Here is a 15,072-nt window from a genome sequence, read left to right on the forward strand (position 1 = left end):
GCTGCAGCACAAGATTCTCCTCTGCCTCCTCGGTATCATTTCTACATGTCTGCCCAATGGCTCCCCTGCACCCCCAAAGCTTCGGGGAGCCTGTGGGCTCAGCAGACCCCACGTGCTGAGCTGTGGCCAGCCGGGCTCTGCTGGTGGGTGGCAGCCTCGGTCCTCCCCGAGCCATGGGGTGGGAATGCAGGAACACTGGCACCACTATGCTCTGTGGTGATTTTCATAAAATACAAGGTACCACCTTGCTGTGGCTCACACAGAGCAGCGAGAGGACACTGGTGGTGGTGCTCGGCCTCTGACTGAGGTTTTCAGGGGTATGTCGTTTGCATCTTGGATGTGGCTTTTGTGAAAGGAACAGACAACTGCCTACAAGCAGCTAAACAAAGCACAAGGAAATCATTAGAAGAAATATTACCCAGAATCAAAGCAAAGCACAGCCAGAGGTCCTTTAAAAGCTTCTGCTTGAACAGAAAGACCACAAAACCCCCGTTGCCTCCTGTCCTGCACAGAACAGTCTGTTCCAGTTGGCCTGGGATTACCTTTCACTTCCCTACCAGAGATGCCCTCTCTGCAGCTCCTTATGGATCCACTCCCCTGGATGGCTCCATGCAGCCTGCAGAGCTGCTGAAATACGAAATACGTAAGTTTGGGATGATCCCTCTGTCCCTGCTTGACAAGAAGGACGTCACAGGGCTGGGAGCTCATGCTTCTTCCAAACACAGGATTGCTGCTACAGCTCTGCCAGCCAGGATTCAAGTGCAAACCAGAATTTCTTTATAGAACAACTAAATAAAACCCAAGCGAGCACACAGCTCCTGCAGTAGCACATGGACAGGGGGACACAGCCAGGAGTCTCAGGCACAAGGGTCCCCGTTGCAGTTTGCAAAAGGATTTGGAGACCTCAAGTTGCTTCAGGTTGGATCCAGGATAAATCCCGCAAACTGCAACCATCAGCACATGCCAGAGCAGCTCAGAGCAGCCAAGGTCCCCCCAGCCTGGCTCCCCGTGCTCCAGGCATTAGTTGGGATCCTGCAAAGCGCCCCGAGTGCCAAGGCCAGCACCCATGGACACAGCTGGCACCGCAAGCCAAACCAGCCAAAAACAGCGCAAGAAACACGGCACTGCTGCAAACCGGACTGTTGCTTCTGCAGGAAAAAAGGTCCCTGTGCTGAGAATGATGAGGGCAGCCCACGCCAGGGCCAGCCAGGAGCTGCCACGGGCAAAGGGTGCCAGAGCTGGCATCAGCCAAAGGCTCTGGGGCAATTCCCATGCAGTGCCATAAACCAGGCATTTAAACAGCCCATAAAGAGGTGAGCCTGGAGTAACTGCAAAGCAGGAGGAAAACCATCCTGGGCTGGATTCTCACCTGCTGGGCCATCGAGGGGGCCAGTCTTATCACATCCATCAAACACAGGGGCCAGCCAAGCAGAAAACCCTGTGAGAAGTGCAGGCAGCCCAGCAGTCACAGCTAGGTGGGTTTTAAGCAGCTGGGAACACTCCAATTCTTAATGTTTGGGGTATTTTTCCTGGACTATTTCTTTCCCTTCCCTGTATGGCCTCCTTGGGAACCCAGCTGGAGCTGGTCATGGCTGAGCTGTGCGTGGTAACCTGCTGCTGGGTGTCTGCAGAAAGAAGGGCTGGAGCTGGGGTGCTCGCAGCAGCCTGGGCTTTGCTGCCAGCCCAGTGATGCTTGGCCAGAGGACTGCCAGCAAGCAATGTCAAAAATAAAGTGTTTAAGGCCACTGAGCTGTGACTGCTCTACCTCTCTGAGATACAGCAGCAAGAAGGGTGCAGCATGGAAAACTGGGACCCCTTGGGGCTCGAGAGGGCTAAATCAGCAGCAAAAGTGCACTGCCGTGTGCGATGAGGAAGCAGCATGCAAGCAAGCCTAAAAATAGTATGCGATGGAATTCAAGAAAGCATATACTTGACATGCCGCACAGTGCAAACCTGTGAGCGTGTGAACAGCGCGCAGTGGTGTGCAGGGACACATGCCAACTGCGTGCAAAGAGAAGCCTGCAACCAGCATGCAACCACATCTAAGAAAGCGCGCAAGGAGCAGGCCGCCCTGCGGAGAGTCATGCAAGCTGCACGCACAAATGCAGTTACCTGCAACATGCAAGAACGCAGGCAAGCAGCGCGCCGCACGGTGCAAAGCAGCACGCAAACAGCAGGCGAAGATGTGTGTGCGCAGCAGAGCGTGCCAGAGCCCCTGCGCCGCGCAGGAGGCCTGCGGCACCGCGCGAACCCGCGCAGCGCAGGGCGCAGCGGATGCGAACCCCCGGCAACGCCGGGCAAAACGAGCCGGCGAGAAGCACGCCGAGCAGTGCAGAGAAGCGCCCAAACGGCACTTTAAATTTTAAAAAATGTACACAAATACATATAATTTCTTAAAAGGCAACGAAGCACTCAAAAAACTCCAGGCGCGGCGCAGGCCCGGCGCTACGCGCATGCGCACTGGCCGGCCTCCGGGGCTGCCCGCAGCGCTGCCTGACGGAGCGGCGCCGCCTGACAGAGCGGCGCCCACCTCCCACCGCCGCCCTCCCGGTCACCGCCGGCGGAGCGCGGGTCCGTGGCGGAGCCGCTGCGCGGCGGGGCCGGGCCGGGCCGGGCCGTGCTCGGGGACAGGCGGGCGGCGGGCAGCCGCGGCGGGGTCCTGGCAGGACGGCGGCGCCCTGTCGGGGCGCGCAGGCGGCGGTGGGGGGCGTCCCCCGGGCGGCGCGGCCGGCTCCGCGGGCGGCCTCTCCCTTCCCTGCTCAGGGCGCGGCGCGGACGGGCCCGCGGCGGAGGCGGCCCCGGGATGGCGGCGTGAGGCGCAGCACCGCGCCGTGAGTACGGGCGGGGGGGAGCGGGCAAGGGGGGGGCCGCCGAGGCCCAGCCGCCCTCCGGGCCGGCGGCGGCGGCGGCGCGGGGAGGGGCGGGGAAGGGAGCCCCGCTGAAGCGATCCCCATTCCGCCCGGCCTCGGCGCGGCGTTCGCGCTGTCAGCGGGCGAGCGGAGGTCTGCCGGAGCCGGAGGTGACACTCGCCAACTTCAGGGACGGGAGGAAGCGCTCGGGGGTTGGGGGGTGTCCCAGGGCGGTGACGGCGGGAGAGCCGCGCTGCCGTAGCCGAGCGTGCGGGGGTTATAAACGAGCCGTTTTCAGCCCGCCGTGAGGACGCTTCCATTATTGCCAACCTAACATGAAAATAACACCGTATTCCCCCCCCCCCCCCCCATTTTTCCTGCCTCTGTACCGCTGTTCTCAGTCAGGAACATCTCATAGCTCGCTCTAGCACCTTCCATAAGCAAACCCTGGCCCACTTCTCCCCAGAGCAAGACACCTCTGACATCCTTTTGTCCAGCAGAGAACACGGCACTCCGCAGTGCTGCTGTGCCCGGGCAGGCACCCTCCCTGCTACCCCGCGGACGCTTTGAGCCAGTAGGCAAAGCGGGATTACAACCTGTTCTGTTGTACGAATGTTGCTTGTTACATCCCAAACACGCGAGTGCAAGAGGAGATGAAAAATGAAGCTCTTAAATGCAGTCTGCAACACACCGAACTCTCTTATACTTCATTACCCCTGTACTGAAACATTACAATTGACCTTGCAAATACTGTCATAGTGGAGTAGCCTTTGCCTTTCCAACCTGTATAAGTGCCCAGAACCCCTTGCCAATGCTGCATTTTTGCCTCTCTTTACCTGAGATGCAGAAAACTGGCCTTTATCAGGCTGTATTCAGACTTCTGAAGCCTGTCAAAGGCACAAAAGGTAGAGGAGAGATCCAAATTAAAACTAAAAATAATTATGTTTTTCAGGAAGCTTGGACTGGGCCTGGCATTTGTGATCTTTGGCAGTTAAACAAGGGCAGAGGGCAGGAATGAGGACCACTGAGAATTAATAAATTAGTACAGATGAAAGTAGCGATACTTCAAATGACAACTGTCGATGTTGACATCTCTTCCCACCACAGAGCTGGCTGACTTAAGGTTCTGCTCCTGTGATTTACTGTGCAGAGGAACACAGATCACACTGCTGCCTTCCTGCTCACAGGTGGAGGTTTATTCACCCTGGTGCTGTGAGTGCACTGCAGCCCAAGTCGAGTGGGCACTGCACTACTGCTGGACACAGGCTAATCAATCCCCCAGTTAGTAACAAAGCTGGGAGAGCAGCTATGGAAGTGATGAAAAGTGGCTCAACAGAGCACCTCAGCTTGTCATGAAAGGAGTTGCTTTGGCTTGTCTCTAGCTTGAGAAATCAGAACACTTCGTAACCCCAAGGCTTGGTTAACGATTTGCTGCTCTTTTGGAAACTGTTTGCAATTATATTGCACCATTTCTGAGTCTACATCAAGTGTTCAAGGCATGAACTTATCAAAGACTGGGATAAGGCCTTTGCCAAAAATTGAAGACTCACTTTTTCCAGCTGAGTCATAGTGGCAGATAAAGCTTTAAGAAAATAGAAAAAATAGTGGCAAGACCAAAGAAAACCCTGAAGAAGTTAAATCCCGATACTGCAAATAGGTCTTAAAGTTTGAACAGTTACGGTTCTTGGGTTTTTTAAGAGAGAGGGTTGGCATCTAGAAAGCTGGTCTGCTGTTGCTTTTCTTAGCTAAACTCCTCAAACTCATCACTTGGTAGCTCTTTCACCTCTTTTTTTTTTTTTTTTCCCCAGTGCTTTGGATATTGTATATTTTTTAGAAGCCGTTTTGGGTGCTATCTGGTATTTGAGAGTTGGTTTTGAACACATGCTGGTAGCATGAAGCACTGCCCCCACATCAGTTCAAGTTACATGGCTGTGACAGGTTTTTTGGTTTAAACAGTTTTAAGCAAACTGTACTACAGGTGAGCCTTATAGGTAAGAAACTCAGTGCAAATCCCTGAGGCTTACTTTGAAGTTTATGTGCACTGTGTAACTTGAGAGATTTTTATCTAGACAATGTGACTTTTCACTCCCAAGCAGAAACTTCGGCTTCTGGGAAAGGAGGAAATTGGCACCACCACCACCCAATAAAGAGGTTACTTGGTCTTTTATTGCAGATGTTCTGGCTGCCAGCCTGGGTGACTGTTTCTGTAGCATCTGCTGGGGAAGTTCCCTATGGGCAGTACTGGCTTAACAGCTGCCTTAGTAAGGTCTGAACAATGTTACCTTTTAAGTGTTTAGGAAAAGCCAGCTGATTATTCTCCCCATCAAGGTAAATAGACTGTTAAGGAATGAAAACATTCTTGAGAGAGATACAGACTTGGTGTTGGCATACTGATGTATGAAACCTATGGTGTAGAAACACATCTCAGCCTCTTAAGTGCTGAATTAGCTTGTAGAATACCAAGGAACAACTTGCTAGCTCCTCAGGTGGATTTATTCTAAAATGTCACTGATGCATTGCAAAGCACTACAGACTTGTGCTGTGCTACTCACTTTTGACTTGTCATAATGAAAGTTCTGTTTCTGGCTGGGAAAGGCGTGCCACTACCCTTGTACTGGAATTTGAAAATCCTCTCCACAAACATATACCAGTAGGACCTGCTGGTTTTGAATGGTCTTGGGAGGGAAGATGACAGAAGGAAGGGCTGTGAGCCCCATGGAAGCTGATTAATAAGCATGTGGAAAGGTATTGGTGTTTGCTTACTAATGAGGTGTGCAGGGAACCTCCCCAGGCTGCTCCTCTGCCTTCAGGAACCGGCAGGGACGAGGCTCCAGCAGCACATGGAGATCAGATGGAGCTGCTGAGCGCTGACTGCAGGGAGAGCAGCAGGAGCATCGCCTGCTGTCTGCTGCTGAGGGGTCTGAAGGAAGGTCCGGAGACTCTAAGAGCTGCAGAGGAGCAAGAGGAGGCAGTGGTGGTGCGATGAAAAGGAGCTGTCTGGTAAACATGAGTGGCCGCCAAGTCAGATGACTTGAGCAGGAGCATGAGAGCTGTCTTGAGGATAGCAGGACACCAGGCTGGCTAAGGAAAGATGAGTCAGGCAGGGGAGAACAAGAGCAACTGGTTGAGGAAAAGCAGGATGCAGTTGTGAAATAGGGAGCTGGTAGAAATACTGTTGGGTGACAGGTTCTTATTTGCTCTGGGACATGGTAATCTTTAGCTTGGATCATGAGGAGGGGACAAAAACAACAAGGTTGTTCTTCATTTGCAAGTTTCACCTTGCATGAGAACCTAGGCAAAACTGAATATTGTACGGCTTCAAGAAGGGACTGCCCATCCTGGGCCTGAGGGAGAGTGATAGTTCCCTGCTCAGTAAAGAGTTGATAGCAGGAGACGCTGTTTGTCTTTGATCAATAGTGTGGAAAGAGAACTCAGTCTCATTGCCAGCTGTATAAAGGAACCTCCAGTGAAGAGCTAGGAGGAGTATGTGGAAAGCCACTTGATGAAGAGAGAGCTGCAGAAGTCTCTAATAGTAGGTACCTTACCTAGGATGGGCTGTGGGATGCAGCAGAAAAAGTGTTTTCAACCTTTAGCTGGTGGATAGTGGAGGGGCACACAACCACACAAGCAAACTGACTACAGATACAAGACTATTAGAATGTCTGCATTTGTTAGAAGCCCAAGAGGTTTTCAGATTGAAGGGCACTGACACTGAAACTTCATAGTAAAAATAGGCACTATTAAATGGTTCTTTGTTCTGCAGCGGTTGCACTGATTGCTACAAGCAACTGGCTCTTGCAGGAAATACCAATATTTAGAAATGGGTAACTTGTTCTGAGATTGATTTGCCTGTTTAGATAATGCTTACAAGCTTAGAATCAACTCACTGTTTGGAGCATTATCGTTTAAATCTTTGCCATGGTGAGGAGGCCAGATCGTGGAGTGAAATGCAGCTACATCACGAATTAAAATTATACTCTTAAGGTGAGGTCAGTTGTAAAGTTTGGGAGCTAAAGGCTCAATAGTGACACGTGGCCTTATTAAAGCTGAGAGATTTACAACATTAGTCCTGGGAGATTCTAGAGCTTTGTTCCAGCTTTGTGCTCTTCTGACAGACACACTGTCTTAGGTTGGTTTTTATCCATTTCTTTATTCTAGAGGCAGCCCGAAGCAATTGTCTGTAGGCACTTTAAACTAAAGCTTCAAGAATGGGTGACCCAAAGACTGCCGCACATGTCCAGCTACAGAAGTCAAGCTGCTGTGACTTCAGGGCTGGATCTAGCAAAAGTATGACATGATGTTTATGCAGAGATTTGTACTGCTGAATGTCTGGAGCACTTGGGAGAGACAGACTGTAGGAAACTTCAAGGAAGGAACATTTCCAGAGGGTTGAGGCAGCTGCAGATCATTGATTTCGTACAACTTTGTTCTATTCAATGTAGTCTGAAGTAAAAAGTTGGGTAGTTGGGTTTAATTACCTTTCTGTTCAAATATTTGTTGTTAAATCTTTTCTCTCCATTCTTCCCCTTGGAAAAAAATTATCCAATATGTCTGCAGTACTTTTACTCCAGAAACATCTAAGCAATTCACAAAGGCTAGCAGATAGCATGTTTTGTTATGAAATAAGTAATCTTTATTTCCAGTTTATATATGGGGGAAACAGGCTTGGGACTGGGCTTGCCCTTAACGATACGAGTGAGTGACCTGCCTAAAACAGGACTAACAGTGGGAATTTTATTCCTTTGACTTGACTCTATCCATATTGCAATGTAAAATTAACTTCTTCCTTATTCTTTGGCTGCCTAACCACAGCTTAGTTTTACTAATTGGACCCCAGCTGCCCTCCCTCTGCTGGAGAGTGGTCTCGAGCACCAGCACAACATACTTTCCCCAGATACTCTTAATCTGTTTGCCCTGGTGGTGATTTTGGCTTGCATTCTCTCTCACTAACTTTAAAATAGATCCTGCTGCTAAGAACACAGTGGATGGCAGCATGCTTCCTGCTTCTGACAACAGAGCCGGTTGGTACCTACGAGCTTACAGAGCCGTAAAACAAGTCTGACCTCAGCGGTTTTTTGGAAGAGAACCATGTGTGGTTTTCTCTTGGCTTTTCTGTGCAATCCCTCATTCTCCTTCCCTTCGCCAGGAAATCCCTTCTCCTGCCAACAGGAGCCAGTGGAATGTGCTGTTTGTTTACCTTCTCACTCCTTCATCCTACTAACCTTCCCACCTCCCAGTTGTAATCCTAACAGGCTTGGCTCAGCCCTTCATTCTTCTGACAGAGCATTACTCAGTTGAGTATTTTCAGATAAAAGGATTGCTGCAAGATGCTGTTCTGACCAGGCTCCGCTTAGTAGGGGTGAGGTTGTGGTGTTCTGCAAGGCTGGGGCTGTCCTCTCTCTGTCTGTCCATGCCCTGGCTAGCAGCTGCTTCGTTCAGTGTTGCTGCGTGTCATCATGATGTGCTACAGGACAGCAGGGAAGAGCACCCTTCCCAAGCTTTTCCCTTTTCCAGCATTCCCCTGTGTGGTTCTGCCTTTTTGGAGTAATAAACTAGGAGTACTTTCTTCTCATGGTTTCCCTACTGCATGAACTGAAGGAAAGTTTCCAGTTATTCCCTCCCAACAATACTGGTACTTTCTAGCCTGACCTGCTGTTGCTATCCCAGACTGCTAAACTCCACTCTTCTGCCCCCTTTCAACAGTTCTGGCTCTGTAAAAACATCTGCAAGGCATTTATTATTTTTAAAGCCATCTGAAATTTCTGGATGAAGATGTTTGTACTGCTTAGAACAAAAAAACCCCCACATGCTTAGTGTAGTTGATGTGCTTGCTAAAGGTAGAAGTGTGTTTTCTGGATTTACAGTGTGCTGCCATCCCTGGTTAGAGAAGCCCTTAAAGCTCACTGTTTCCCCAGGGTTTTATAATAATCCAAGTGAGGAAATCCTGCGTTTACAGCACTTATGAAAATTGCCATTTTGAGACTGTCCCCTCTTTGATCTATTCACATACTTTGTCTTATCTGACTTTAGCTGATTGGCAAGGATTATAAATCCCTTAAGCAGGGACTGTCCTCCCCTTTGTTTTGCAGCCTGGACACTGTCAGGGCTTTCCTGGGGAGCTACATGGATAGCTTGAATGTGATGCTGTCCTGCTGGAAGACTTTATAACAGGTCTGTGTCTGGGAGGAAGCAGTTTGTGCTCTTGACACTTCCTACACTAATGCTTCCTTAACACTTCTCTGTAGCACCTAATAGTTTACCCCTCAGTTGTATTTGTTTTTACCATCACTCAATTCTTTGCACAGTCTTGGATAAATATGTGTGTACAGAAGGTTGTGGCAGCTTGTTTTCCATTCTGTTTCCTCCTCTCCCTTTCTGTTTCTGCACTATGCTGAAGAAAAGGGTCTCACAACTGTTAGCCTGGGTAAAAGCCTGAGCAACAAAGCACACAGCATCTACACCAGCAGTAATCATGTCCCCAGCTGAGTGGTTCAGAAAGCAGGAAACTTTCCACCAGCTCTGCAACACACCAGAATTTAGTACTGGGAGTTCAGGCATCAGCATACAATGCTTGGGAGTAAATGAAGCTGTACGAAAAGAATGTCTGTTGATTTTTTTGCTGTTTCTCTGACATTCTGACGCTTTACCCCTCTCTACAGAACAGCCTGCCCGCTGGAGGAGTTGCTGGAGACTGTTCTGGATCACACCTGATTGCTGCTGCCCCGAGGCCCCAGCCAGCCAGCCACCATGTACTGCCTTCAGTGGCTGCTCCCTGTCCTGCTCATACCCAAGCCCCTCAACCCAGCATTGTGGTTCAGTCACTCAATGTTCATGGGCTTCTACCTGCTCAGTTTCCTCCTGGAACGGAAACCTTGCACAATTTGTGCCTTGGTCTTCCTGGCAGCTCTATTCCTCATCTGCTACAGCTGCTGGGGGAACTGCTTCTTGTATCACTGCACAGGATCCCAGCTGCCGGAATCGGCTCACGATCCCAGCATAGTGGGCACCTAGAAAACAATAATCTTCCAGTCTGCTGAGGGCTCTTGTTTTGCTTTTAAAAAGGGGGTGGGCTAGGGAGGAGGGAGGGGGTGTTAGGCATGTGACTGGAGTAAAAACAGCCTGTTTCCTGTAACTGTGTGTGGACTAGAGTGGTGAATTCCTCCCACTCTGCCTGTGAAATTCGACTTGTTTACTGTGTGAACTCTGGCAGCACCACCTGCTTTTTTAGAAGCAGAAATCTTTTTTTCCTTCCCATATCACTGGGAACGGACACCAGCCCTCCTGAGAACTGGTGGAAGACCACGCTGCTGGCCTCTGCCCAGGTGCTGCGCGGCGGTGGAGTTGTGTGTCACTTGTCTGCATTAGGCCAGTGGTCTAACTCAGGACTCGTGGCCCCCTGATTTCTACTCAAGTAGCTACAAGATTATCTTCATCTTCCTCTTCGTGGGGAGCCAGCCTTCCCACCTTGCTGATCAAGGGCAAGCTCAAGAGCTCACAGATGCACTTGGCCAAAAGCTGCTGGAGCCAGAGGCAGTTGAGTCATCTCCTCCTGCTCAGCCTGCCAAAGAGATGCGTGCACTGCCGAAGTGCTTTCTGAACTCCTTATGCTCCGAGATCATAGCCTGAAAGCCTCAGTTATGCTGCTGCTTTTATAAAGCCTCACAGGTAGTGGAGACTCTCTCTTCCCCTCCTCATAGATTTCCAGGGTTTACCAAGGTATTGACTGTTGGGATAAAGAACCAGTATGCTGCAAGATGTGGGGTTTTGAAAGCTGCTGTGAACCTCACCCTATACAACTCACGCTAGCCCAAAAAGCCAGCTGTGGGCAGGGCAGGAGAGGATCCCGAGGTGGAGGCATGGCTTGAAGCAGTAAGTGCTTCAGCTGTTTTCAGTGATAGTGTTTTGGGGCCAGGGGTGACAGAAGGTGCTGGTGCTACTGGCTGGAGAAGGCAGGAGGTGAGAGGAGTGCCTGGTTTCTCCATCTCCCCTGGCAGAAGGATGTCAAAAAGCCTTGGGCAGGGGGGTGTCAGTCCTGCACACCACAGCTGTGCAGAGCTCCACACTGCGTACGTTACTGTGCAGCCGTGGCTCTTGGGGAGCCCAACCTGGGGCAGAGGTTTGTGGGAAACATTAGAGGTTAACACAAAATACTGTCCCTAAACTTTAAAGGGTTCCCTCCCCTTTGCTATCTTCAGTCTCGTAGTGGAGAGCAGCAGAAGTGGCTGTTGCAGTCCCCAAGAAGCTCAAGCTATGAGGTTGTGAAACTTCCAGAGTATTGTTTGTTCATTGCACAGCTGTTCAAAATGTTTAATAAAGCTTTATAAACTTTGGTCTGTGGCCTCCTGCCCAGCATGATGCATTGGGTGTTCATTGTGGATGCCTTAGCCCAGCAGTCATGTGTCTGTATTGTTCTGTTCCCAGCACAGAACCCGGGGAGTTTCCAGCAAGAGGCAGAGCCTGTTTGCCCTGTAGCTCCCGGTACTGACTCTTCTCATTAACCGTCGAACCTGACCGTGGGCAGACCAAGAACCGTACTGGTGATTCCCAGACAGACTCACACACAGCACAGGTTGTATCTCTGCACTTACGTGACAGATTCGCCCTCTCCTTATCGCTTACAAAATTAAACCAGAGCCGCCACTAGTCCCAACCCTGGCAGGAAAGGCGAGCCCATCGCAGGACACCGCGTCTTCCTGACCTGTCCCTGCTGTGGGCAGAGACCATGCAGCAACCCAGCTGCCACCAGCCATCCCGGGGGAGATGTGGTTGTGTCGGCCCTTCACCAGCCTTGGCTGTGACACCGTGCAGTACCGGGGGGACAAGGGGGACACATGCTTCAACCAGACAGGGGACTTGGATCTGACAGCACCCAGGAGCACCTTGGAGAGTTAGTGCTGCTGGAGCTGAAAACGGCTTCCTCTACCCTTGCTCCAAGCCCTGAAGATCAAGTCCAAGTTGGAAAGTGTTCAGGGCATATCAGTATTCACGTGTTTTAAAAAAAGCATGTGCCACATCACCAAGAATAGATATGACAGCTCTGTCACCTGTCAGGCCAAGGGAAATCCCAGTAGCTGTCATATCAGCTCCAGCATAAATAACAAATAGAAAGGAGAGAGGAAGGCCTCTCATTTGCAAGCTATGGCAAGACTGTTGTCTGTGCTCTGAGCAACTTTTTAAAGTTTAAATTTATTCAAGCTAATGCAGTCCTTTTAAGAGTACATTTTTGCTGCTAACTAGCCAAGTTGCACTCTGCAGCGATTTAAATAAATCCTAGCCACAAAGCCAGACAGTCCTTTGGATGAGAGCAAGCCCTGGCTTTGTACATGGGGTTCAAGACAAGATGCAGCTGCAGGCTTCTGCGAGACCCAACTCAGAGGTAAAAGCACTTCAAAAGGGGAAGCTGCTGGTGTAGTGACAGGAGAGATCTTGGCAGACCGATGCGTAAGAAACCTACTTTTCACAGCTCTCCCACCTGAACCGTAGTTCAGGAGCGCTCTTTGATATGCACACAGCCCTCACCAGCACACTGTCTTGCCCTCTTTAGGGCACAGAGATACCATCTTCATTTTAAAGATAGAAAATTAAAGCAAATTCATCATGGTCAGACAGAAAGCCTCAGGCAGAGTGAGGAACCCAACCAGGTCCCGCTTCCCATGCTAATGCCCTGCTTGTCCTTCTCTGTAGAGACACCATGAAAAACCAGCCTGTGACTGCAGAACAGGTTGAACCCGATGGCTTTTGAAAAGCAGCATCACAGCTTCCCTGCTTGTGCACGGCAAATTGGACTGAGCCCGTACAGACACAGCACCTGTGCTCTTGGGCAGGCGTTTGCTGGCTGCACAGAAGAAAGCTCAGAGGAGATGTTCTGCCCTGATCTCAGGGAGCTTCTCTGCCAGAAGAGCAGTGGGGTGGCTCTGTCCCCTGGTATCTTGGAGGCACCGAGGGGTCTCTGCCTGGGGACTGCAGTGGTGGGCAGGCGTCCCAGTGGTGTATCTACGCTAGTGACTCTGAAAGCAGTGGGGTTTAAAACAACTGCTGCGTTGTGCCAGGTCCCATCGAGCCTGGACACGGCCCACAAGGGCTTTGGCACGGAGCTGTATTACAAAGTGTCCATCTGCCTGGTGCTCCCTAGATACAGGGAGCAGGAGCGTTAAGCTGTTCCTTTGTCTTTCCATTTGAAGGAGAGATCATTTTCTTTTCTAGGTCACATAACAGATCAGTAACACAGCAGGGTCAAGAAAGATAAAAAAAAAAGCCAAACAAACCCAGGCTCAGATCCCTAGAAACAGAGATGCAGCTTAGCTCAAGCAGACTTCAGGCTCCTCCCTGCAGCCTCAGGGTCTGGGGGCTTCTCACTCCCCTCCTTACCACTCCTCAGGGAGAGGCAGCATCCCCAAGATGAGCAACTGGGACACCATGAGGCTTCCCATGGAGAAGTTTTGGCCATGACTACCAGGCTGGTATGGCTTTTTGAACTCTAGAGCTGCCAGACATCCATGTGGGTGCATCTCATTTCAGGGGCTAGTGTTTGGCAGTCGAGCTCCCAGCACTGCTCGGGGTGCAGGCAGGGAATCAGCTGTCAGGGGCCACCACGGCCACCAGCTCACTTTCCGGGTGTCTGCCCCTCCATCCCTGGATCTTGTCAATTAGTGCCTCCTGCCTGCCTCCTACCCTGAGACAAGCGCACAGCATGGCCTTAGTAACTTCGCAGCAGACAGAGGAGAGATGTTGATCCCACTGAGGAGCCATTTGGGCTGGAAGCACCCCCAGGCAGCTCAGAGAGGCAGCCAAGTCCAGAGGTGCAGCCCTGCTGCTGATTGCACTGGGTTTCCACAGCCTCCAACCTTACCCTCTCACGTTGTTACCGTGGGGCTGGTCCAGCCAAACCCCCTGAGCCAGGGAAGGCACAAACATCACTCAGTGCCACAGTGATGCCCTGCCTGTGCCCTTTGGTCTTACCTGTCTCTTACTCCTTGCACTGGAGCAGTTTCCTAGCCATCAGCAACTGTGGGAGGTAAGCTAGACGTCAGGTAAGGACTTTAGCCTTTCCCTCAGAAGCCTGGAGATTAACCCTTGGCAAGAGGGTTTTGCTACACCTCCAAGCAAAGCAAATCCTCTGGTAGAAGGGCAAGGGAGGATGGGTGGCTCAGGTGCCACCCCGACCTGCTGCTGGGGGTATGAGATCCAAGTGGCAGAGACTGCAGAGGACAGAGATAGGCTTTGTCCTCCAAGTCAATACATGCTGGCAGCCTCCCGTTCACCCCTTGTCACCAGCGAGCAGCAGGCACAGTGGGGGCTGGAGCCAGACCCTGTCCCAAGAGCCTTTTTACTGGGACTGGGCTACGGAGAGACCCCAGACCCACAGCACAGCCCAGGATTTGCTCTTGGGGCTCCTCAGCATGCCGAGCAGTTCAGGGCTGCCCCCCACCTACTCGCAAGCACTTATCCTCTGGGAGCCTGCGTCAAGAGCCAGCACTTGATGTGCTTTTGGGGTGCTACCACTGAGCTTTGGGGAAAGCGAAGGGGATGTTCAGGCCAAACAACTCATCCTTGCCATTTTACGTGCCCGTTGCCAGCACAAGCTGCCCAGCACAGCGCCCCCACCTCCTCGCCAGACCTGCTGTGGGGACAGCCACAGCCCCCACCCTAACACCCAAATCCTCTCCCAGGCTTACAGGGTGCAACGCAAGTGGGAAGCAAACAGCAAGGTTAAGTCCATTAAAGGAGGCATGTGGGCTAATCCCCAGGAGCATCTGCCTGGCTCAGGCTGGGGATGCCTGGCAGGGGGGCCTGCTGGTCTGAGTGGGCAGAGGGGGGTCACTCCACGGCAAAACAGCCACCGAACACAGCCAGGGTGGGCTGCAGGTGCTGCCAAGTGCCCCAACTATCTTTTTAAGATGCCTCAGCTTCCACTGAGACTGAAGACTGGACACAGAGCAAAGGGGACAGAGAGAGGAGGAAACTAGCAGTGCTATAGGCAGGGCTTGGAAGTACCAAATCCACCCCCCTCAACCCCTGGGCACGACCCACCGCAGACACACTCACTGCCCCAGGGCTCGGGCTGGACTGCAGCACCCCAGCCTCCCCACAGCATCCCAACCTCCTCTGTACACCACCCCATGGCCACCCCACTCCCGAGCTGCAATGCCAAAGGGGCAAAGCCAAGGGCTGGAGGAGCCTCAGCCCCAGCTCCCATCCGAGAGTGACCCCACTGACCCACCCC

The 15,072-nt window shown here is 51.6% G+C and overlaps 1 protein-coding gene across 3 annotated transcripts; it reads left to right on the top strand.

Annotated features, from left to right (window-relative positions):
• Nucleotides 1-2,675: 2,675 nt before the first annotated feature.
• On the top strand, nt 2,676-11,180 carry BLCAP (BLCAP apoptosis inducing factor). Of its 3 annotated transcripts, none has more exons than XM_074843526.1 (2): nt 2,676-2,831; nt 9,509-11,180. In XM_074843526.1, exon 2 carries the CDS (start codon nt 9,597-9,599, stop codon nt 9,858-9,860), a length of 264 nt encoding a protein of 87 aa, XP_074699627.1. In that variant the 5' UTR covers nt 2,676-2,831; nt 9,509-9,596; the 3' UTR covers nt 9,861-11,180. The 3 variants fall into 3 exon arrangements, with proteins under 3 accessions (XP_074699627.1, XP_074699629.1, XP_074699628.1); XM_074843528.1 differs by lacking the exon at nt 2,676-2,831 and adding an exon at nt 3,275-7,136; XM_074843527.1 differs by lacking the exon at nt 2,676-2,831 and adding an exon at nt 7,167-9,020.
• Nucleotides 11,181-15,072: the final 3,892 nt, after the last annotated feature.

This window comes from Strix aluco, chromosome 17, assembly GCF_031877795.1.
Source record: "Strix aluco isolate bStrAlu1 chromosome 17, bStrAlu1.hap1, whole genome shotgun sequence".
Lineage (NCBI taxonomy): Eukaryota > Metazoa > Chordata > Aves > Strigiformes > Strigidae > Strix > Strix aluco.

Coding starts and splice junctions, on each gene's coding strand:
- BLCAP (XM_074843526.1), top strand. CDS start 9,597: ATGTACTGCCTTCAGTGGCTGCTCCCTGTCCTGCTCATACCCAAGCCC.